Raw genomic sequence first — 26,188 nt, forward strand, 5'->3', positions numbered from 1 at the left:
TGCAGGGAGGTCTCTGAGTCGTTCCACGTGCCTTGGACCGTCCTGCCTGCAAAATGCCCTCCCCACCCGAGGCGGGAGGCGTCCGTGGTTACCGTGGCAAGAGGGGGAGAAGCACAAAAGGGGCGGCCTCCGTGGAGATCCTGAGAGTGGAGCCACCACAGGAGGGACCGCTTGCAGGCCTTGCTGATCGCAATGGGATGATGCAGAGGTAGAGCAAGGTAAGACCACTGAACTTGAAGTGTCCACTGAAGGACCCACATGTTGAACCTGGCGAGAGGAAGAAGAGATATTGCTGCCGCCATGGACCCTAGAGCCCTCAGGGCCAATTCCGCCGGAACAGAGCTGGAGTGGAGGATGGCCCGCACCTGGAGTCGCAAATTCTGAACTCTGTCGGGTGTGAGGAAGGCTCTTAACTCCCTCGGGTCTAACCTGGCACCTATAAAATCTATCAACTGAGTAGGGGCCAGGTTAGATTTTGTTACATTTATCGTGATGCCCAAGCAGGGAGCTAGATGAAGAAAAGAGTCTCGTGCCAATGATAGTAGATGCCTTGTTGGGGCGGTAAAGAGCCAGTCGTCCAGGTATGGGAAGACCTGCACCCCCTGAAGCCTCAGGTGGGCCGCAACCACTGCTAATACTTTGGTGAACACCCTGGGGGCTGCGGTGAGACCAAAGGGAAGGACCCTGAACTGGTAGTGACTGGCTCCCAGCCGGAAGCGAAGAAACCTCCTGGAACGTCTGTCCATTAGTATGTGATAGTACGCATCCTTGAGGTCTATAGAGCACATCCAGTGATTCTCTCCCAGAAGGGGGAGGATGGATTGCAAGGTGACCATCCGGAACTTCTCCTTGGGAACTGCCAGGTTTAACAGGGAGAGGTCTAAAGATGTGAAGGCACTATATACTAACATCAAGAGAAGGTGGGGACTTGAAGCTGTTCAAATAATGTTGGGTGATGGCCCTAGAACTTCTTTTTTGATATTATTGTTAGAATTTTGTCTTTCCCATAACTACTTTTGTTTCAATAAGGACTTTTTTCTTCAGATAAAAGGTACGGCAATGGGGGCTGCTTTTGCACCCTCATATGCCATACTATATATGGACTATTTCGAAAAGTTATACATTTATTCTACTTCCTTCTATCAAAATAATGTAGTATTTTACAAACGGTTCATTGATGATCTCATATTAATATGTAGTGGTGAGATGTCTGAATTCCTTGAATTTTTTGATGTATTGAACAATAATGGTCATGGTCTAAAATTTTCTTATGAAATGGATAGAGTTAAGATTAATTTTCTTGATATAACTCTCTTCCATAATGATGACTACATTGGATATAGACCCTATAGGAAAGAAACTTCAGTGAACATGTTTCTACATGCAGAAAGTATGCATCCGGAACATCTGATTTGGTCTCTTCCTTTTGGTGAATTTCAAAGGATTTATAACCATACTAGTAATAGGGATGAGAGATATTTGGAATTAAATAAGGTCGAATCCAGACTACTTGAGAGAGGCTATAGAAATGACCATTTGTTAAGTTGTAAAAATAAAATTCTTGGAATTACAGACCACTCTGGACATGAGGATAGAGTCCATTTGAGACAGGAGAGACGTAGTTCACTTGCTAGGAAAATCACAAGTAAGATTACATCTAGGGTTAGAAATACAGATATTTCAAAAACTAGTGAGTCCAAATTATTTTTTGTCACGAAATATTCTCCCATATCCATAGAAGTAAGTAACATCATAAGGAAGTATTGGTATCTTATTTGTGAAGATGAAAGTATTGGTGACATTTTTCCCAAACAGATAATGTTCTCATATAAAAGGGGAAAAAATCTAAAGGAGCTATTAAACTATAATTTTAGTGAGAAATTTAATGTGGGTATTAATGAGAATACTGTAGGTACTTTCGCCTGTGGACAGTGTAGTGTATGCAGTAGGGTCCTAAATGTAACTAACATCAATGGTATACCCTTTGTAGCTAGACACTTTTTCAATTGTAAATCCACAGGAGTGGTATACCTGTTGGGATGTTCGTGTTCCAATTCATGGTACATAGGTCAGACCAAAAGAATGGTTCGTGTTCGAGTTTTGGAACACTTAAAAGATATTAGAAATAAAAATGACTATAGTCCAGTGGCTAAACACTTTTTGGAAAAACATAAAGGTGATGCTAATAGTTTAATTTTTTGTGTATTGGGTCAACCTTTTAGTTATGGAAATGGGGGATCAATTGTCCAGAAACTACTTGAATTGGAGACTAGGATGATTCTTAAATTCAAGACATTGAAACCACATGGACTTAATTTAGAACTAAGTATGTAACATTATTGCATATAAAACATTTATAATTACACTAAAAAATATATATATTCTTGTTTTGGTATAATATATACAACTTAGTAAACCACACATGAGCTGTCTTGGGGTATAGGAGCTGTTATTGTTGGAATGTATTTAAAGTCAATTATCAAATATCATTTTATGATATTATTTGTCAAAATATATATTTAAATATAAAATTTGATATATATGTGTTATTTTTAGAAGGTAGCATAATAGAAATTACATAGTTGTCTATACATATATTGATAATAGAAGTTGTCATTGCTATATTTATTTCTTAGTTTATATTGATTCTTTTCCTTACTACTTGAAAGTTTTTTGGAAGCATTCTCTTTCATTTTTCTACAATGATGTTTAAATAAAGATTGATTATATATGAAATATAGTAATGTAATAATAATTGTGAAATTGAGATTGTTAATATTTTGTTTTTAATGTTTAGATCTTTGTAAAGACATTAAACAATGGTAGAGCACTTTAAAATGTCAATTGATTAATTGGTGCTGATTAACTAAAATTGTTTGTATAAATAGCAGTTAACAGCACAATGAATTTGTGATCCATTTGAAGGCGAAAAGCCGAGGTACCAGATCGCAATAAACGTTGGCTTGGCACTGGCTTCCTGTGTTGTTTGTTGGTGAATTTTGACCTGCTGCAGTGTTTGTGGTTTGTGGACAGGTCTAAAATTGGTCTTAGGTCCCCCGTCTTCTTTGGCACTAAAAAGAACCTGGAGTAGAATCCTGATCCGATCTGGTCTGGGGGGACGGGCTGGATGGCTCTTTTCCCCAGCAGATGGCCAATTTCTGCCGAAGCGGCCTCCCACTGACGGGGTGGAACATCGGGGAGGGATTTTAATTTTGGAATGTGATGAAAGGGGATTTTGTATCCTCTGGATATAATGCGGAGGACCCAGCGGTCTGATGTTATGGACTCCCATGCCGCTAGGTGCTCGAACGCCCCGACTGCCTCCAGAGTGGAGCAGTCGGGCAACCCTTCAGGGCTGCTGCGCGGGCCGTTCAGAGAAAGGTTCTCTGGACCCGAAGTTCCTGGGAGCCCCTCTGCCCCTGGGGAGACGTCCTCCCTGTCCTCCTCTGCCACGGAAGGACTGGTTGTCCAGAGCGGGTTGGGATTGCTGCGACTTCCGGAACCACATCTTCTTCTGGCCCTTTTGGTTCCTAGAGTAGGACCTCTGGGGCACAGAGAAGCGGATTCCGATGGCAGACAGCGTCTTCCCATCCTTTTCACTCTGGGTCAAGGTGTCGCGAACAGTCTTGCCAAAAAGGGCAGAACCATCGAAGGGGGCATTCACGAAGGACGCCTTGAAGGGCTCCGTGAAATCGCAATGGCGGAGCCAGGCCTGGCATCTCATGACTAGGCCTACTCCTGCAGCTCTAGCGGCTCCCTCAGTAGCATAGGACAGCAACCGCATAGAGGTATTCGTCACGGATCGAAGAGTGGCCATACGGGTGGAGTGCAAAAGTTTGTCCTCCTCCGACATGGACTCAGGGGGGGATACAGCGTATTCCTTAATAAGATCTCGCTGCATCCTGATCACATGTGCCAAGTAGTTGAGCGCCCTCACTGAGAAGGTCGCAGAACTAAACATTCGCTTCCCCAAGCGGTCCATCATCCGAGACTCCTTGCTCAGAGGGTGGACTGAGGGACTCTCCTGAGCGAGTTCCCTCTTGGTGGCTGCTGCCATCAACATGGCATCTACAGGGGGCCCCTTACTCCAGTGGGCACGGTCTCTGCAGGGGGACTAAGGATTCGGTCTGGCCTTTTGGGGATTGGCTCCACGGTGTCCGGTTCCTTCCACAACCTGGTGGTAATGAGGTCCACCAGGGGGTCGGCAGGAGGGGACACCCAAGAGGTAGATGGGCCCGCTTCGAATGCCTCCAAGAACACGGACTCGTCTGAAGACTTGGGGGCAGACCACCCCCCCCTTATGCGAAGCATTTCCATGATGTCTCCAAAGGAGACATCATCGGGGGGTGATCCTGGGGACCCTTCCCCTTCCTCCAAATCCGTGTCTTCAGTTAAAGACTCGGGGGAGTCTATGTGCCTCCTTTTACATGTATGCTTGCGAGGGGCTTCCTCGGGGGGGGCTGTCCGAGGAGCCCTCGCAGGCAGTGTCTTGTTCCAAAGGAACAGCTTGGGGCACTGAAGCGGGCTGTCCCAGAGGCCGGATGGTGGAAGCCTGACCCAGTGCAGATGGAGCGCGGGACGGAGCCGAAGCAAGGGCCGGGGGTCCGGAAGCCCTCAACAGAGCCCTCTCCACTACATCAAAAGCCGAGGGGGAGCCAGCCTCGACCAAAGGATCGGAAAGTCGGCTCCCCCTCGGATCCGAAGAGTGGATCGGAGCCGGCCCCAAGACACTCTGATCAGAGGGACCAGTGCGCTCTGACACAGACGGTGCCGAAGGCACACGGAGTCCCCCGGATCCGAAGCTCGGAGCCAGACTCCGAGAGGTCGGATCCGAAACATTCGAGGGTAGGGTTGGATCCGAAGTACCTAGTACTATCGGCGCCGACCCACCCCCGGCTCCGAAGCTGCCCGGCTCCGAACACTCCGAACTCAGGTAGCGGGTCGGAAAAGGAGCTATAGGCTTGAAAAATGGGGTCGAGCTCCCCCCCCAGAGGGGGGGGGGGGAGGCAGGAGCACTCCCATCTGCATCTGGGACTGGATGAACCTTCTCATCATCTGGTCCAGATCAGCTCAGAAAGGCTATATGTGAATCTCGAAGAGGCTACTGAGGTAAGCCTTGAGTGCCTCCTCGATAGCCTCGACGGAGATCGGGTCTCCTCCTCCTCAGGCCCTGGTGAAAAGCAGACCGGAGCCAGGGGGGGGGGGGGAGCCAGCAGCCAAGGAGGCCGGAGGAGAAGCCCGCTTAGCTGGCGGGGCCGAAACTGAGGTCTCGGCCCGCCGCTTATGGTGTTTCTCTCTCCGGTCCTTTTTTCTTGCCTCTCTCTCCTCCAACCCAGCAGCGGGAGGTTGAGTCCCAGGTGGAGGAGGGGGAGCAGGCGAGGCGGGAACAGAGACCACGGTACCCACCACAGGAGCGGGAGCCAAAACCGAGTCCGGGGGGAAAAGTCCCGCCAGGACCAGCTTCGACCTCCGCTCCTTCAATGCCCTGGGGTTGAACCCTGCACAAATGGAACATCCAGAAGTGAGGTATTCAACCCCAAGGCATCGAACGCACCGAGTGTGGCCATCAGCAGGGGATAGCTTATGGCCACACTCGGAGCATTTGGAGAATATTGCCTTAGGGGCTTCTGACATAATAAGTCTTTTTTTTTTTTTTTTTTTTTTTAACAAGAAAAAAATAAAGACAGAGACTAGTAATAAACTAGTATAAACACAAGGCCCCACACAACACACTCGCACAAAACTCCGACCAGCGAGGGGAGGGTATAAACTAAATGTTATATTAAAATTAAAAATTTTAAGCTGAAAATATCAAATTATTAAGGGGAACCTAACACAATCACTCAAATATAACAAAAACTACTCAAAATAAAGCTATCTTTAAGTAGAAAAATTCACTTAGCTGAAGAGCTCAAAATCCAAGACCTGGTTACCAGCGCGGCAAACTAGATCTGAGGTCATGTAGGGAAAGCAGGGCATTATGGGTGAGGGGAGGAGCTAAGAGCTCGGATCCATAGCTGGATAACCATGCCGGTTCGGATCCAATATCGGATCCATAACCACAGGTTGCAGACAAATGAATCTCCTACTTCAGATATCAGGTTTGCCACTGACTGGTTTAGAAACTAGATGTAAGGCAATAAGATAACTCCCAGCCAGAATGTTGGACTTCCACAGAATGTGTGCTGCAAGGAAGTGGCTAGAAGAGGTCACCCATTGAAAAACCCTCACTGCTTCTTGACATGGGGGGGGGTAAGAACTGGTCCCTCCCCCTGCTTGTTGATGTACCATACCACAGACATATGGTTCCTACAGGGTGAAATCTCTGAAGTGCTTGTAAGCTAGAAGCACTGGTCTCATCTCCAAGACACTGATATTCAAATTGGTCCCTTGTGTCAACCATGTGCCTTGGACCATCTGAGCCAGGTAATGCCCCCCCCCCATCCCAGCTGGAAAGCATCTGTGGTCAACGTGGCACTGGGGGGAGGAAGAATAAAAGGACATCACTGTTCAACTTCTTCCAAGTACAGCCACCATAGAAGAGAGTCCTTGCATATTCGGGACAACTTGATTGAGTGATTGAGAGGATAGAAGTGTAAAGACCATTGAACCTCCAGCATCCATTAAATGATTCTCATATGTAAGCATGCTGTTGGAATCAATGTTATCTTGGCAGCCAGCGAACCTAATGCTCTGACGACTACAGCTGCTTGGGGTTTGGCAATGGTCAAATATGTCTGATATGTGATTTTTAAAGGTAAATATCCTGTCCGGAGGCAGGTAGGCTAGGCAACTGGCTGTGTCTAGATGTGCTCCCATAAAGTCTATCAACTGTATGGGATGTAGCTGTTATTTTTGCATGCTGATTGTGATGCCCAAGGTATGGGCTAGGTGTAGTAGATAGCCCCTGGCTTGTAGTAGTAGATACTTGGTTGATGCAGTCAGGAGCCAGGCATCTAGATAAGGAAACATGCTGAATCCATGCAGTCTCAAGTGAGCCGTTACTACTGCCATGCATTTGGTGAACACTCTGGGGACTGTGGTGAGACAAACGAGGAGTACTATGAAGTGATGACTGGCCCCCAAGCCAGAAGCAAAGAAAACTTCTGGAGCTCCTGTTCATTTTGATGTGATAGTACGAGTCCTGAAGGTTGACTGAGGACATCCAGTCGTCCTTTCATAACAGTGGTAGAATGGACTGAACCGTGATTTGTTTAGGAATGTTAGGTCCAAAATTGGCCAAAGGTACCCTGTCTTCTTCCCCACTAAGAAAGAACCTTGACAAGATTCCAGAACCAATTTGGTCTGGTGGAAACTCCCAGATTACTCTTTCTAGCAGCTTTGTAATTTGTAATGCTGCTTCCTCCCTCTGACTGAGTAGAACACCGGGGTGATTTTTCCTTGGTTTTGGTAGTTGGAAAAATGAAATGGAATATCCTCAGGATATGATCCTTTGCACCCAATGATCGTTTATGATGACTAACCAGGTGTCTGGATGCAAGGATAAGCACCCACAACTGCCTTCAAAGAGGGACAGTTGGATAAGCTCTCGGGAGTGCTAAAAGAATTTATCAGAGAAGGAATGTCGTGCTCCTTGATTTTGTGGACCCCCCCCCCCTCTGCTGCATGGGTGGCATCTACCACTATAGTGGTTTCCCCTCTATCTCTGGGGGAAACCTCCCTGTGACTCCTGAAAAGGACCTTAAGACTTTTGAACCATAATTTTTTTACCACCACACTGGTTCCTGGAGAAAGGTCTTTGTGGGGTAGAAAAATGGATTCAGACAGCAGACAAGGTATGTCTGTCTTTCTCACTACGGGAGAGCATCTCTTTAATAGTGGGGCCAAACAATGACGATCCATCAAAAAGGAGCACTGATGAAGGATACCTTAAAAAGTTCTGCAAAGTAAAGCCACATCAAGGCATGATGCCTTATAGCAATACCTGAACCAGCAGCCCTTGAAGTACCCTATACAGCATGCAAGATTAGCCTCATGAAGTTACAGATAGATTGCAGGGTGGCCAATCTTAAGGAAAGGGTCTTCTGTTCCTCTGCAGGCATGGACCCTGGGGCAGAGCTAGATAGTTCCTTATTTAAGTCTCTCTGTAGTCTGGTGAAGTGTGCCAGGTAGTTCAGCAATCGCAATACGAAGGTCACAGACACATACACCCACTTCCCAAATCTGTCCAAAGTCCTAGACTCTCTATTAGGAGGATGGACAGAGGAGCTCTGTTCAGACAGCTCCTTTGCAAGAACCACAGCATCTACCAGGGTACCTTTTGTCCAGTGTTGCTTATCTGATGGGACACTGAGGCTTTTGTCAGCTTTTTGGTATGTGCTCCACAATGTCTAGCTCCTTCCATGCCCTGTGGGAGACGAAGTCAATAAGGTCATCCATGGGGGGGGGGGGTCACCTAAGATGTAGAAGGGCCAAACCCAAAGGCCTCCAGAAACACAGGCTCCTCTGAGGAAGGGCTTTGGTCAAACCATCTGCCTCTTTGGTGCAGGATTGCAAGGATATATCCAAAGGAGGCATCTTCAGGTGGGTATCTTAGGGACCCCTTCCCCTTCATCAAAGTTCGTGTCTTCTGTCAACGATTCCTGACGGGAATCCAGGTGTCTCCTCTTGCACAATCTTTCAGAGGACCTTCTCTGTTGGATGCTCCAGGGAGGTGTCAGAAGAGATGGGGAGATCTGCAAGAGGTGCTGCTTGGAAGCACTTAGGGTCTGGCTATCCCTGAGGTGAAGGATGAGCAGGCTAAGGTGCAGAAGGCAGAATAGGAGTAGGATCAGAAGGAGGTAGAGTCAAAGCAATTCTCAGCTGGACAACACCCTCTCCATCACTTCAAATACAGAAGTATTTGGGGAACCCAGTGGTAATCCCTCTGGAGCTGTAGCTCTCGGAACAGACAACCCCCAACCTTCACAGAACCCATGCCCAGAAGGGGGAGTCTGAGCCTAGCTGTCTAGCATCAAGGTTCTGAGGGGAAGCAACAGCTCCAAAAAAACTTCAGAGTCAAAGTCGGCCCCTCAGACCCTACACTTCAGCTCAGAGATCCCTCGTGCTCCAACAGAGTTAGAACCGAGGATGAACACGTCATATGAGCCAACCCATCGACTCTGGTTATCTCCAGATCTGACAGCTTAGAAGCAGGAGGTTGGATCAGAGAAAATGATATTAAGGGCACAAAAGAATGACTGTAGCTCACAGATCCAGTGGGGGATGGAGCAGGCAACACCCCCATCTGAATCTGGGTCCTGAGGAATCTCCTCATCATCCTATCCACCTCCACTTCAGAGAGACTCCAGAAAGATCTTACGGAGAAGTGGAGGGAGGCCTGGTAGATTTTCTGGGGTCCCCTGAAGAAAGGGAGACAGAGTAGAATGAGATACGATCTCCAGGGTAGTCGTAGGAGTCAGGCGCCAAGGAGGAGGAGTCAAATAAGTCAGTGTCAGATCCGAAGGCTTCAAATCAGATAATTTCAAAGTCTTGGTTTTAGGTTCTGAAGTATTCCTTTTTGGAAATCAGGCAGGAGAGCATTTTCCATTGCTCCCTAGGCTCCTTAAGCTTTTCAGTAGAGGGGTTTAGCCACTGATTCTTTAGAAGGTCTAGCAGGAGAAGACAACTGAGGAAGTAGGCCCTTCAAAATCAATTTTTGTGGAGATCAACCACGGCTTGGGCATTGAAACCTGCACAGATGTCGCAGTCCATATCTAAATGGCTAGCACCCAAGCAGTAAACACACTCCCTGTGGGCATCAGGCTGAGGAATCTTGTGCCCAAAGAAGTGCATTTTTTGAACCCCACTGCCACGTTCATTTTGTCAGCCACTGATGGTTAAAAAAACCCTATAAGGAGGACTTTTTTCATTTACTTATTTATTTTTTAAATAGAGAAATGGGAAGAAAGGAAGGAAACGGAACCTACCAACAATGGTAGGTGCGAGAAATATCAACAATAAAAGGATCAAAAAGGAACAACAACAAAGTTGGTGAAAAGGGCAAGGAAGGGTTAAGGTAAGTAAAAAGAGGATACTAAAGGAAATTCCAAAGTTAAATATCACTCACGATCCACGAGGAGCTACAAGAGCAAAAAAACCAGCTTGCTTGAAGTGTGGCAAATGAGAGCCGAAGTAATCTGAAGGACAGGGGCATTATGAGTAAGGGAGGAGCTCGAGAGTCAAATCCCAAGTTATAAAAGCGACCAAGTTGGATCTGAGGTTCAGATCCAAACCCACAGGTTGAGGAACGAATGATAATGACATCAGATAATATTTTACCATTTAGTTCGTATCCATTACTGATTCAATGCATTTTTCTAAAACAAACACACACACACACACACACACACACACACACACACACACACACACACACAATTACTGGGGTCTTATGTTAAAAGATATATGCCTTGCCTGCCAGGAAATATGGCAGAATGCACAGAAAACCCTACCTTATTTAAAGGTGCTCCATAAACCATCTATGTTGCTTCCCAATGTTTACAATTCAGTAACAGATCTGAAAACATATTGTGGGGCTCACATTGATACAAATTATCTGGTGACATATAATTAAAGGTCTGCACAGCTGTCACTTTATTGCCAGCTCAGATGATTGTAAATGGTACCACCGTCTCCTACAGATTCCTGTGCTGAAAGCTTCAAGGGATGCTATAAATTTCAATTTCACTTTGTGTCTTCTTGGATTAAACTTCTTGTAATGAAAAACTGGTTTAAAAGGAATTAAGTGAGAATCTGTGGAAGTCCATCTGCAAATTTTATCTGGATTTGTGGAGATTTACAAACAAGTTTTAAGTATATTGAAAAGACACCCAGTGTATGAAACAATGTAATACTAATTGCAAGGGTACTTATCTAGTACATCATAAGGAATAACTAACTCCTCCTAAATACACTACCAAGCTGCATTTTTGCAAACCTTAATTTGTCTCTGCACACACTCCATTCGAAATGACTTTGTATTGTGTGTCATTTAAGGCAGAAATGCTGCTTTATGCTAAAATTGTTTTAGGTCCAGTTTAGGACTTGACTGTTAATCTTTCAATTTGACTGGTACTACATGAAATAATTTTTGCTTATGAGGTTTACTGTTCCAGCTTTACATCCCTGAAAGGTTTGTTTTGCTAGCATTGGTTTTGCATTTGCAATGTAGACATAACTACACTCTGTCGAAGAGCGAATTTATCTTCATACTTTACATTCAAGCATGTCATTTAATATGATTAAGTTTCATCTGTGAGTCTTAAATATTTGACTGTAAGCCTTTTCAACTGTCAAAAAAGTACAGTGTGTGATGAAAACCTTTGGAAAAACTGTAATGATAATAAATCCTTCATCTGTTTCAGTAGTGTGAATTCTTCAACAAAATTTGAGTGTTAAAAATAATTTTAGCATACAGGTTCATTATATAGCTTACAAATCAGAACTTCTACCAATTCATTAGGCAAGAGATACCACAGCAAAAGTATTAATTTCTGAACAATTCCAAAAACTGCAACTATACTCCTTACAGTAACAATCACTACGTGGGTGCCAGTAAGAACACAATTTGAATGCACAGAGTAGGCATGCTAACCCATTGTATAAATATTTAACTGACTAATGAGACAGTTAACAGCATCATAGCAATCTTTAAATACGCACATTGCACAAGGGTGTTGACACACAAATACAACAAATAATTTAAATAAACATAAAAAAATCCAAGTGATGGAAAACTGTTGAAAAGTGAAGTCCTGGCTGCACGTATTAAAATAACTGCAATGTATCCCAAGCGCCCTATTGCACTACTTTGTTGTGTGACTAATGGTTGTTGCAAAAGACAGTGCTACCCAGGTCAGAGCCATGCTACAACTTGAAGTAATGAATGGAAAATGTGTGGGAGAGGTTATACTGGTAGATTATCTACAGACACTAAGTGCAATGTGCAGTTCCTTGTAAACAATGGCAGAGAACATGCCTGCATTTAAACCACGGTTGTATAGAGTCGGCAGTACCAGTTTTTAGACCATGCTAAAAAAATAAAGGCACAAGCACAAATCCATGCTTAATTTAGAAGAGAATGACTACAGCTAACAGCCCAGGTAGATATGTATGTATCAAAATTCATATTAGTGTGGCTTAAAATGGAATGAACAGAAACAGTGAAATACGAGTGGAACATTCCTATTTCACTGTTTTTATTCACTCCACTTTAATTTCAGAAAGATTCATTATATAGATAAATGACACTGGATGAACTGTTCCTAATTAGAATAAGGATTACCGATTACTACACACAGCATTTCAAATTAACTTTAGGCACAATATAGCATATTCACATCAAAATTAAAACTATTACAGACTGGGAAAACAGTTTTAATAAGGCAATTTTTATGTTTGTTACCTAAAACTAATTTACATCAGAATGCAGAAGCACTTCAGTCTTTCTAGAAATGGCAAAAAGCTACATCCAAGATAACCAAAGTGCAAATAACTAAATACACTAAAAACATTTAGAACGTTTCAACATTCAGTGCAGAAAAGGTCACTCTAAACAGAAAATCATTTTTCTGAAATGAACAGGGAAATACATAGTGAATAAAACTACATTGATCAAGAATGGCTAACCAGGATTTTGTCAGAGTCTTGAATTAAGGTTTAAGCGAATCTTGATTGTTCACCTTATTCCATTAAATGGGTTCAAACCTAGAAAGTTGTAATTTACTTCCAAAGATTGTGCAACCTAGACATTAAATGGGTTCAAACCTAGAAAGTTGTAATTTACTTCCAAAGATTGTGCAACCTAGACATAGGTTGTAATAGTTAAGGAAGTTAAAGAAGTAAAGCTCCCTGCACAAGGGCTGAGGTAGGCTTGCCCACATCTTCACACAGGGCTACAGATTCAACCAAGTTAGACTGAAAAGGCAAAGGCAAGCAACATTCTCCTAAAAGCTAACACACTATGTATACTCTATGACTGACTATCCTATCTCACACAGCTTAATGCTACTATTGCATAATACCAAACGCATTCAATTCACAGGATTCATAATCTTTTTAGGGCAATTTAGTACTATGAACAGCAACATCTTTTCAATACACCCCCCCCTCACGCTGTTAACCCCTTTCTTACTGATGGCTAGGCCAGTTAGTCCAAAGGTAAATTTGAGGGTACACATCCAGTAATCGAATAAATAAATGCCAAAGATGCATGCAATTAAACAAGACCAAATGCACTATGAAATGCAAAACTTCAAGTAATACTATGAAGTGGAAAGTCCAGACTGTCTAGCCTATGACCTTTTCAAGCTAGACCCTTTAAAAAGACTTGCACCTGAAAAAGTGAAATGAAAAACAAGACTGATGAACAAACATAAGAACTTCACTAGTGAGAGGGCCTGGTAGTTTAGACTATACACCTGAAGACAACCCTGTAAAAAGAAAACTATTTAAGTTAAGCACATCAGTGTGGTCAAGACTGAGTGCACAAAAGAACAGAGTAAGGCTGATCCAAATATCACATAATGAGAGGGATATCCGAGACAGAAAAAAAGAAGTTATGTACTCACCATAACGTTCCATGTGAGTTGTTCTATCTCGCCTTCATTCATCACTGATGGGCTCGGAGCCGATCCCTCAGCTCCAACACAGCCGTTGGCAAGCTCGAGGTTTACCAAAAGCTCGAGACCTATCCCCTTATCCCATGATGCACTGCCTGGAATACCTCAGATCTTGTTTGCTGCGTGTACTACTTTTGTCAGATAATTATTCCAACAAAAAATAAAAAGGAATGCATAACCAGGATGAAGCTAGATTCCAGGTCAACTTGTTAGCCAGGTTGGGGATGGAGGGAGGGAGGCGAGATAGAACAACTCACATGGAACGTTATGGTGAGTACATAACTTCTTTATGTGAAGTTGTTCAATCTCACCGTTCATTCATCACTGATGGGTAGCAGCCCTAGCAACCCAAATCTCAGGTGGCTCACAGAAGTAAATTTCTCAGGACCATGGACCCGAAAGAGGCCCTGTCCCTGGAGGCCTTATCCACTTTGTAATGAGTGATAAAAGGTATGAGGTTTAGACCAAATGGCTGCCGCACAAATATTATCTAAAGGCACTTTGGCTTGAAAAGCAGCACATGTAGATACTGCTCTGGTAGAATGAGCTTTAATCTTTTGAGGCAAAGGCATATTGGCAGCTGAATGAACAAAGGCAATACAATCCGATAACCATTTAGATAGAGTTGTTTTAGCCACTGGCCTACCTTTTCTGGTTTCTGAAAAGGATAAGAGTTGGTCTGATTTCCTAATATCTTTAGTTCTGTGCAGATAAAATCTGAGCTGTCTGTGAACATCAAGTTTGTGTAGCATATACTCCATTTTGTTAGAATGGTTGGAAAAGAAGACTGGTAACTCAATGACTTGATTAATATTAGTTTCGGAACAAACTTTAGGCAAAAAGGAAGGATTTGTTCTGAGTGATACTCTATCAGGGTGAAAAATCAAATAAGGTGGACTGATAGATAAGGCTAGAAGCTCCGACACTCTACGGGCAGATGTAATGGCCACTAGAAACAGAGTTTTCCATAAGAACTTCATTTCACAGGATGATGCTGGTTCAAAGGGAGGAAGAATAATCCGGGACAATAGTAAGTTAAGATTCCACGGTGCATAAGGAACTTTCACTGGGGGTCTGACGTGGCAGGTCCCTTTGAGAAAGGCTCTAGACAGCTTATGGGCCATAATGTTAAATCTGTCTATTCCTAGGTGAAAGTTAGCAATGGCAGCCATTTGAACTCATACTGTAGCTGCTGCTGAACCTTTGTTGAAAATCATGGTAAGGAATTCTAAGATGGACGACATGGGTGCTTTAAAAGGGTTAATGTTCTGTTTGGAGGCCCATAAAGAAAATCTTTTCCATTTGCTGAGGTATAATCTTCTGGTGGAAGGCATTTGGGAAGACAACAAGATGGGTCTCGTCTCATTATCAAGCCTGGCTATGAGGGGAACTGGAGCAGCCAAGCTGTGAGCTGCAGAGACTGTAGAGAAGGATGGAAGTTCCCAGACGGATGTGTCAGCAGGTCTGGAACCAGGTCCAGAATCCATGGTTCCTCCCACTAGGTGCTGAAATAGGAATGGGAACCAAATCTGCCGATGCCAATGAGGGCATATTACAATCATAGTCTTCCTTAGCAACAAAGCTTTCTGTAGAACCTTTGAAATCAGAGGGATTGGTGGAAATGCATAGAGAAGACCCAAGGGCCAATCGTGTACAAGTGAATCCCTTGGAGACTCCCCCGGATGGGGGATCAGGGCAAAATAGCTTCTGCATTTGGTGTTTAGGTGACTGGCAAAAAGATTGCAGCAAGGCTGGCCCCATTTGCGGAAAATCCTGTCCGCTATCTCTTGTTTGAGGGACCACTCATGAGGCAATAAAATTGCCCTGCTCAGTTTGTCTGCTATCACGTTGGATCTTCTGAGCATTGCCAGCAGAAAACGCTGGGAGGATACAGCCCACTGCCAAACTCTGAGGGCTTCTAGGCATAAGGGGCAAGATCTGGTCCCGCCTTGTTTGTTCAAATACCAGATCACTGACACGTTGTCGGTCTGAATTGCAATGGTCCCCTGAGGAAGAGAGTCTTGGAAGTACGCAACGCCAAAAGTACTGTTCTCATCTCCAGGATGTTGATATGCAAATGTAACTCCTGTTCCGTCCATCTGCCTTGGACAATCCTGTCCTGATAAATGCCCCCTCCCCAACCCTATCAGGGAGGCATCCATGGTCACAGTGGCTATTGAAGGTGGAAATACAAATGGGTGACCTACGGCTACATGAAGAGACGTCAACTAACACTGAAGGTCCTTCTTGCACGAGTTTGTGATCAATATTGTGTGACTCATGGGAAGTTCCTGGTAAGACCATTGAGTGAAAAGTAACCATTGAAGTATTCTCATATGCATTCTCGCTAGAGGAATGGCTATGATTGCAGCAGCCATCAGACCCAAAATTTTTAACAACTCTTGATGCTGGTGCTTTCGTCTTTCATACTAGAGAGCTGATTTGCTGATGCAGCAGAGCGATTCTGTCTAATGGTAGCCTTAAAGTGATGGGTGAGGTGTCTAACACTGCTCCTATAAAGTTTATATGCTGTGATGGTGATAAGGCAGATTTTTCGAAGTTGATGGTAATGCCCAACTGACTGCAGAGAGTCGGAGTGTGGTCTCTTGATTGAACTAGTTGATGCCTGGTGGTGGCGGAAAGGTGCCAATCGTCTAAATACGGAAACATCTGGAATCCAAGATGTCTCAGGGGAGCCGTTACCACTGCCATGCATTTGGTGAACACTCTGGGGGCTGAAGTGAGACCGAAGGGCAGGGCTCGAAATTGATAATGACGGACAAAAAACTACACTTTCCTAATACAAAAGATAGGACTATAAAAAGGGAGAAACAGTAAATAACAATAAATAAAAATTAGTTATTTGAAAGAAAGAATTTAACTTGCGTAAATCCTATTTTTCTCCAAAAAGGAATCAAGCTCTGGAAACACATGAGATCTGCGCCACGGTAACTAGATCTGAGGTATTCCAGGCAGTGCATCATGGGATAAGGGGTTAGGTCTCGAGCTTTTGGTAAACCTCAAGCTTTTGGTAAACCTCAAGCTTACTAATGGCCGTGTCCGAGCCGAGGGATCGGCTCCGAGCCCATCAGTGATGAATGAATGGCGAGATTGAACTACTTCACATCATCTGCTTCAGACAGTCATGACCTTTTTTTTTTCTTTTCAAATGCCAAAACATACAACTCTGATTGTGTTTGTAGGGTGTGGTACAGAATATAACTGTTAATACAAGAACTGTTACACAAATCAGAGACAAGTAACATTACTCAGTACTCAAAATTTTGTAGGACACAAGGCTTTTCTTCAAAAATTAAGAATGTTGTATTTCTAATGACATTTTTTTAGTGCTTCTAGTACATCAATCCAAATCTTCCACCCCACTGATCCATTTGTTCCTCCACCAGCTACAACTGTCAATGGGGTAAATGTTGAATGGTTGCTGGGTTGTTATCCTAACCAGACTGGGGTCATTCTACATGCTTACCTTCTCCCAGTGCAATGGGAGAATCATGGAGTCATTGCTCAGTCATGCAGGCACCTATCACCTCAGGCAACTCTTTCTCCCCTAGAAAGCAAATGCTCTCATCAGGTCCCCAAGTCTTGAACACAGGATGCAGAAGTGGGACAAGCACTTCTGACACTTGTACAATCTCTCCCCAAACAAGTACTGGCAAATCAAAATAGTAGCCGCATCTTCCAATAATCCCTCCCCCAGTCAAACCAAATCTGCTAATTCACTTTAAGGAGCTTCATCCCTCTGCAACACAGCCAGCTATAAGTCTTGACTTATAACAAATTCATAAAATACTCAGCTAAATTCCATCACAGGCAAGTAAATATGAAGCTGTAATTCACAAACACTTTTTTTTGCAAATTGCTCTTGAAGACCACATATTACAAGTAAGACATTGTACTTGATATTCAACCAGCAACATTAATGCAGTGCTATAGAAGAATGGGTGAAGCAGTTAATAACTGCACTTTACATGAACATAATTTGAAATACTAATTTTCTTCTCTTACCCATGTAAATGGAGGCTATTACTAGTTGTCCACTTCTTCCACACATCAATGTTTTTTCTCATTGTTCCATCTCCACTATATAAAAAGACATTAGAATTAAAGCTTTGTACGCATTACAAATTCTCCCTTTCAAAGCCAACATTAGTGCACCACTCCAAATAGCATTTTTTTAATAGATTTAAGTTTTATGCTTTCAGTGTGTTCTAACAGAATATGCTACATTTTCCTAAAAATAAACCAGTAAATTAAACACAAAACAAAGACCTCTATACTTTTATGTTCAAGAGCTGCCCTAGCTCAGTACTCATTTGCTGTGCATGGTTTGTAACACATTTTTGTTAAATACATTCTAAAAGTACACTGACTTTGAAAACTACAGAACAGTACCTGCATCATCAAGCTAAATAAAAGAAAAGCATGAAATTATATGTCCAGATGTGTTCATTCACACCTGGGCACAGGTAGCTACATGCTTATTTCTATATAAATAAATAACTATTTATTTCACTAGCTATGGTATTTACATGACTCGTTATTAACGACGCTCTCACATAATATGTTTAAACAGTTAGAAAAAACAGTTGTGAGACTTGATCACAAGTAGGCACATCTATATAACTTAACATATACTTTAGGGAGATATTTGAATTTTTTGTTGGTAACGGGGGCCTGCAATTAGTGACAAAGCTGGCACCATGCATGACTATTGCCAAAGGCTGTTTATTGATGAAAGTTTATGAACATTAGAGTACATTTCTTTAACAAACATAGAAATACTACCCAAAGAAAAACACTTCAGAGAATGCATGTCAAACTTTACTGCACTATGCATTCTAAACCCAGCTCTGGTTGTTGTAAATAGGCTTCTTTTGGCTGACAGGCATGTCAGAGAAGGCCAGCACCAACCTGATGACCAGCATGACTTGAGTCCCTTTTCTGAATAAATATCTTTAAAACTATATTTAGAATTAATGAAAGAAGACAGCTCCACACAGCTTGCCATTACACTGCTACTTTAATGAGCTATATCAAAACTGCTCATGTCGGTTGGACAGTCTCAAACCTCTGAAAAATCAGCACCCTCAAGATACACTGTTCACTTGCTCATGCCAAGCACCAAGGGCTGTTGATAAGATATGGGGCCACAGCTGCAATACCCGAAAAGTATTGATTGTTCACAGTAATGCATCTTTGTGTTTAAAAAAACGTTGATAATGACAAGTGAAAAAACAGTGAAAGCAACACAAACTGGAAGCAATACATACATCTTACACAGTGAAAAGTCCACAGCCACGGTTAAACATTAAATCATGTAGATAAACATAGTGCATAATGAATAATATACAAGGCTTTGGGTTGAGGCTTATATCCGTTACTAAAAACATTTACATGGTTAAGATGCATGTCAAACAGATCAACCAAGAGGAAGTCAATAGTCAGCAATGGCATCACAAGTAAGAAGGTGCAACATTCAGGAACATATGGCATATTTAAGATTAGCCTTTCACATAAGAGTCATTTATAAAACAAGGTTCGTTTAAACTTCTCCACTAGTCAAAAGAGTTCACGGACTCTCTGCATACAGGAAGCTTGCCTGATAAAAGTAGCTTCATAATTTGAGACCTTTCTCCTCATTTCACCCACTGTTAAGGAATTGGATCTAAGCAGGCATTACACAAATCAGATAATTTACTGACTTTTTTAATTTCTCCAAGTCTTTTGGGTTTCTAATACCATGACGGGAATGGACCCCATTCCCAAGTCAAAGTACGATTAAAGTTCATGAAATTTGTATTGCTTCATACTTTTGTCAGGCACCCGCAATGTGCCCAGTAATGACTCCTGCAATTCGTATGGGGTTGCATGTACTGGTAACATATCTAAATACGATTATAGATTATTTTTCACAAGACCCATTGCTCCTACTGCAAATGGAACTGTCTGGGTATCTTTCTTCCACATTGCTCTCATTTCTGCCTGCAGATCCTGATATTTTATGACTTTGTCTCTCTCTGTACACAAAACACTACAGTCACTGGGTGCGGCGATTTCAATTATCAATGCTACTTTTGTCTTCTTTTCATGGACCACTATATCTGTGAACTGCTGGTAATAGGCGATCCCATGTGATGTAAACATTCATTTTCTATGATGCTTTGTGGCTTATGTTTCCAGTGTTTTTCAGCCACTTCAATACCATAACATTTGCACAATCTCCGGTGCAACAGTCTTGCCACATTATTATGCCTTTGAGTATGCAGTCTTTCTGCCATTAGTATGTCACAACCAGCACAGAGGTGTGCGATTGTTTCCAATTCGGTTTTACAAAACCTACATTTGTCTGTCTCTCCCACATGTTCAATGGAGTTTGTAAACCAGGGTGTGCGTAGCCCACTATCTTGGGCCACAAATATTAACCTTTCATCTCTTGGTTTTGAATTTGCCTCTCCTTAACCACTCCTGTGTTCGTTCCTCATCAACATGAGGTTCTTCCAGAAGTTTTCTATTTTTGCAACTATATTTATGCATTTTCCACATTTCTTGCCTTCTCATCTGGTCCTTCACATTATATACTTTCTTTTGTTTTTTTGGTACATTCATTTGCTGCCTGATTTTTATCTACTTCTGGTTTGATTTCCATTCCTGCTTGATGCCAATATGGTTCTGCTAGATTAAGTAGAGAAGTCATCTTAGATTTTCCTCCTGTTTCAAAACTTTCACTACATTTGGGTCTTGCAAGGTCAGCAGATGTGTGGAGTCCCACGATTGCAGATCTATACATGTAATCAATTTCAAGGAGGCTCATCCCTCTTTGAAATGGGGAATATATAATCTTGGTATGCACCGACTTTTATAAATCATTTGGTGAGCATGAAGCATCCCTCTTTTTCCTATCTAATCTATCCGACATGTTTTGGGGCCAATCAATCACTCCAAAACTGTAAGTTAGGATAGAGTGCTACATAACATGTATGCTACGGAAACAACTGTACCACTTAAATCACATTTACCTTTGCAATTAGAAAACTATTAAATTTCTCAATTATTAAAGACCACACAGGTTGAAAAGACTTAACAGTCCCAAAATTTAGTGCATCAGCTAGAATCAATCCCATATAATACACAGTTCGGTGATGTCAGCTCTCCCATAGCCACTAGATTGTCAAGAATTCGGTAATCATTATGCACATTTTTGTAAGTATTTATCCATATAATTCCCAATCATGAGAGATGCACATTTCTTTCACTTGAGATTGCCACTAATGTGAAACATGTACACCCAAGTAATAAGTTGAATTAACAATAGAGTTACAAGAGAAATGAGGAAAGTCTTTTTTGGGGTAACTCAACCAAGGTGTGTTCAGTTTGAAACGGATACCAGACTTGAAGATCGAAGAAAATTTGAAGACAGTTATATCCTGTAGTGTAGATGTAGACCAGTGATATTGCATTCAAAATCTGAAATTATAATATTTGTCTATGATATAGTGCAAGCAAAGACCTCTCACTTGTAGAAATGGCAAAAGTATTACAGATTCATTGCTTACAACAATATCAAAATTATATGACCTTGTAATAGCAGCGATTTTTTTTTTGAATAGGAGTAGTTTTTAGAAACTTATGAGTATCTAGCATTAGTTGATTAGCAAATCAGGGAAGTTTAGGAAAAACCCAGGATGTTTTGTCAATTAAAGGACTTGATTTGGCCAAATACATAATCTATTTATACATGATATATTCATCACAATCCAAAGAGGAATGCAAATGGAGTCTGCATTGAAATGGGCCAAGATGTTAAGTAGATTACTCTTGACATAACTTAAATAAGAGATATACATTATAATTTACCCCTGCCGCGACACACACACACACACACACACACACACACACACACACACACACACAAACACACAAACACACACACACAGTAAGCTTTAGATCTGCCTGTTAAACCACTCAAACTTATCTGTGGATTGCTAGTTCAACATTAACTTCAAGATAGCTCTGTCTGTGACTCTGAAGATACAAGATGAAATATCCATTAATTAATGCAAATACATTAAAATCATTGGTAGGTATTCATTTTAATGATAGATGATCTATCAAGAAAAGTAAATGTAAACCCCAAGGTTTCTTAGTAAAGTCTAAATGTTAACCAAAGTTGAGTTAAAGTTTGCATTGATAAAAGTAGTAATATCTGATTTGTACTGTACGTCTAGGTTGTTGTTGTTTGCCTTTCGGCTTTTTCCCGGTAAGGGGTCGCCACAACGGAACTCCGGTCCACTAATGATTTGCAGTAGATTTTTACAAAACGCCGAGGTGCTAGCTCAATGCCCAACATTCAATGACGGCACGCCCATTTACACACGCATGTCTTTCGAACGCTACCCAACCGCGGGGAGGACATGCAGACTCCACACAGAAGGCATTCCCAAGCCAAGCCGAGAATCGAACGGGAGAACCTCTTGCTGTGAGGTAAAAACGCTACCACCGTCTAGGTACTTAAGATTATTTACGGAAATATTTATACTTCATTTTAGGGGTGAATGTACTGTTCTGTTGATGTCTTTAAGGGAAACATTTACTGGCAAAAGTTTACAGCAGAAAAAGGTATCCGCCACAATTTTCAATAACTACGGAGTAGGTTATGATGTTTTTTTTTAGGTTTTGATGGATTTTTAGTGTATAATCCCTATCATCTGCAAAGGGATTCAGTTAATTATTTTACTAGTTTTATTTCAGTTAATTTACAATCATGAAGAATTTTTGTGAAGGACAGATCCAATGATAACAAAAAGTTAGTGACAAGGGTCATCCTTGTCAGGCTTCTGTTGCTATCTTTATGGGGCTGATACCCTGCCAATTATGGACACACATATAGAAGCCAAGTATTACAAAATAACAGCTTAGGCAAAGCTATTTGTGAGTCATTTTTTTTTTCAAAATTGAGAAAGAAAAGGAATATGTTTTGGTCAAAGGTCTTATTTGCATCTGGAACAAAGACCGCCAAGTTGGTCACCAACATTTCTGTTAAAAACTATTTCTAACACTGTATTATTACCATGGGTCTGTCAGGATTCCATGAAGCTGGAATAAAATTTATGCAAGACTTGATATATTAATAAGCAAAGTCTAGCAGCTAAAACAAATGAATATATTTTTACATGCAATTATTAACAAAATGAAACTAGAAGTTATGTACTCACCATAATGTTCAATGTATGTGGTCCATCTCGCCTCACATTCTTACTTACGGGTTCGAAGCTGAACATCGGCTCCGACTCGGCCAACTTATTTTTCTAGCACAAAGTCTCTAATTGGCTGGGCTAACCTGGTATCCCATGTTGCACTGCTCCATAGCCCCAGATCTAGTTTGCAGCAATCCATAGTCACACCTCATGCACAACCACAGTTCAGTAAGGTAGAACACTATCCAGGGTAGCAAAGAAAAAACAACCGATACCTAAGGGTACTGAAGACCAATGTTGCCTCCAAATCCTCCAGGACAGGTGGGAGGGAACGTAAGAATGTGAGGCGAGATGGACCACATACATCGAACTTTATGGTGAGTACATAACTTCTAGATGTTATGTGGTCCAGTCTCGCCTACATTCTTACTCATGGGACAGCGTCCCCTGCACCTCTATCCTGGAAGGCTCAATGGAAGATGATCCTGAGAACAGTGGAACCAAAGGAAGCCCGGCCCCTAGAAGCCACGTCTAATTTGTAATGAGTAATGAAGGTGAGGGGAGAAGCCCACGTGGCCGCAGCACAAATTTCATCCAAAGATAGCCTTAAATGATAAGCTACTGAAGTGGAAACAGCCCTGGTGAAGTGAGCCTTGACGGGGAACGGTAAATTTCTGCCTGCTGACGAATAGACATAGGAGATGCAATCAGAAATCCATCTGGAAATTGTAATCTTAGAAATAGGGGGACTTGTTCTATTTTCTGAAAAGGACACAAACAGTTGGTCAGACTTACGAAGTTGTTTTGTCCTGTGTAAGTAAAATTGAAGCTGCCTGTGTACGTCCAACTGATGAAACTTAAACTCTGCCTTGTTGGAAAATTGAGGGAAGAAAACTGGCAGCTCAACAGACTGATTGAGATTAACGGCAGAGGTTACTTTCGGAAGAAAGGACGGATTAGGTCTCAAGGAAACCCTGTCCTTAAGAAAGATTAAATACGGGGATTTGATGGACAACGCTTGAATCTCTGACACCCGTCTGGCTGATGTGATGGCTATTAAGAATGCAGACTTCCAAGACAGAAATTTTAATTCACAGGTGGCAGCTGGCTCGAAAGGTGATGAATTCAGGGCCTGTAAAACAAAATTTAAATCCCATGGCATGATGAGTTCTAACACAGGAGGCTGTAGCAACAAGGTGCCCCTCAAAAAGGCCTTACATAGTTTATGAGCCATGAGAGAAGGTTCGTAAGAGGTATGAAAATTAGAAATAGCGGCCAGCTGGACCTTAATGGTCACAGGAGCAGAACCCTGCTGAAAAAGTATGGATAAAAAAATCTAAGACAGCAGGGATGGGGGCTGTGAAAGGATCCAGTCCCTGGGCCTGAGCCCAAATTGAAAATTTTTTCCACTTGCTGGAGTAAATCTTCCTGGTAGAAGATTTATGAGAAGATAAAATGTGTACTACCTCAGGTGAAAAACGATGAAGTCTGACTAAAGATGGAAGTGGAGTAGCCAGGCTGTCAACCGGAGGGTCCGTGGGGAGGGATGGGACTGTCCCGGACATGTGTGTCAGTAGGTCTGGTGCTGGGTCCAGAGTCCAAAGACTGTCCACTGCATACTGATGAAGAAAGGAGAACCAGACTTGGCGAGGCCAGTGTGGGGCAATTAGAATCATCTTCCTTCCCAAGGAAATGGCTTTCTGAATCACTCTTGGTAGCAGAGGAAATGGAGGGAAAGCATCGAGCAGACCAGGAGGCCAATCGTGGATTAGAGCGTCCCTAGGTGACTCCCCCCTGTGGGGGATCAGAGTGAAGTAGTTGCTGCACTTGGCATTGTGGGGATTGGCAAAAAGGTTGCAGCAAGGCTGACCCCACCTGTTGAAAATCTGTTCCGCAACTCGGCGGTTCAGGGACCACTTGTAAGGCATCAGAATAGATCTGCTTAGCCTGTCTCTCATCACATTGGCCTTCCCCGGAATGTGCATTGCCACTAGGAACCGTCGGGAAGACACTGCCCACTGCCACACTCGCATGGCCTCTCTGCAATAGGGGGTAAGATCTGGTTCCCCCTTGCTTGTTCAGGTACCACACCACGAACATGTTGTCCGAGTGAATAGCAATCGTTCCTAGGGGGAGAGAGCTCTGCAGTGCTTGCAATGCCAGTAACACCGCTCTCATCTCTAGAACACTGATGTGCAGATGTACCTTGTGATCTTGCCAGGTGCCTTGGACCGTCCTGCCAAGATAATGCCCCCCCACCCCATCTGGAAGGCGTCCGTGGTCACCGTGGCAACCAGTGGCATAGGAATAAATGGATTCCCTTTGTTCAAGTTGGCGGAGCGTAGCCAACAACAGAGGTCCTGTTTGCACCGATCGGTGAGTAGGATCAAATGGAACAGGGGAAGTTTCTGAAAGGACCACTGGGCAGAGAGGAGCCACTGCAGAAGCCTCATGTGTAATCTGGCTAGAGGCACTAACATAATGGCGGCTGCCATGGATCCCAGGAGCTGTACAACCCATCTGGCCTGAAACTTCTTGAGGGGTAACAACGGGCGACCCTGACCCTGCAACACCTCTATCCTTTCTTGGGGCAGGAACGCCCACATATGAACGGTGTCTACCTCTGCGCTTATAAATGTGACATGCTGTGAGGGCAGCAAGGCAGACTTTTCCCAGTTCAAGGTAATTCCTAGTTGATGACAAAGGGCAATGGTCTTTCCCCTGGCCTGAATGAGAAGATGCCTGGTGGGGGCGGTGAGAAGCCAGTCGTCCAGGTATGGAAACACTTGGAATCCTTGACGTCTCAGGTGAGCTGTCACCACTGCCAAACACTTGGTGAACACCCTGGGGGCTGTGGTGAGACCAAAGGGCAGGGCACGAAACTGGAAATGACTGGCTCCCAGCCGGAAGCGTAAGTGACTCCTGGATGCCCTGTCCATTTTGATATGGTAGTAAGCATCCTTGAGGTCGATGGAGCACATCCATACTTCTTTTCCCAGTAACAGAAAAATAGACTGAAAGCTGACCATTCGGAACTTGGACTTTAGAACATAGTGATTCAGTCGGCCGAGATCCAAGATGCGTCTCAGGTCCCCTGTTTTTTTCGGCACCAAAAAGAGTCTTGAGCAAGTCCCTAATCTGATCTGGTCTGAGGGGACAGGTTGGATGACTCCTTTTTCCAGCAACTTTGAAATTTCTAGTGTTGCGTGATCCCTTTGACTGGGTGGAACGTCTGGGATTCTCTTGGCTGGAGGGGGGTCCGATAACAAGGGGATGGAATAACCTCCGGTAACTATACGAAGCACCCATAGATCCTGAGTGATACTTGCCCAGACAACAACAAAATGCGGC

The 26,188-nt window shown here is 43.0% G+C and overlaps 1 protein-coding gene across 2 annotated transcripts in view; it reads right to left on the reverse strand.

Moving 5' to 3' along the window:
• NSUN2 (NOP2/Sun RNA methyltransferase 2) overlaps positions 1-26,188 on the reverse strand; it is a 1,231,765-nt gene that overhangs the window by 903,974 nt on the left and 301,603 nt on the right. For both annotated transcript variants that reach the window (XM_044065403.1, XM_044065402.1), the window contains exon 8: positions 17,649-17,723. In XM_044065403.1, coding sequence (XP_043921338.1) covers positions 17,649-17,723 — 75 coding nt within the window. The remainder of the gene's footprint in view (positions 1-17,648; positions 17,724-26,188) is intronic.

Source organism: Protopterus annectens, chromosome 3.part0 (assembly GCF_019279795.1).
Source record: "Protopterus annectens isolate FY-2018-M chromosome 3.part0, PAN1.0, whole genome shotgun sequence".
Lineage (NCBI taxonomy): Eukaryota > Metazoa > Chordata > Ceratodontiformes > Protopteridae > Protopterus > Protopterus annectens.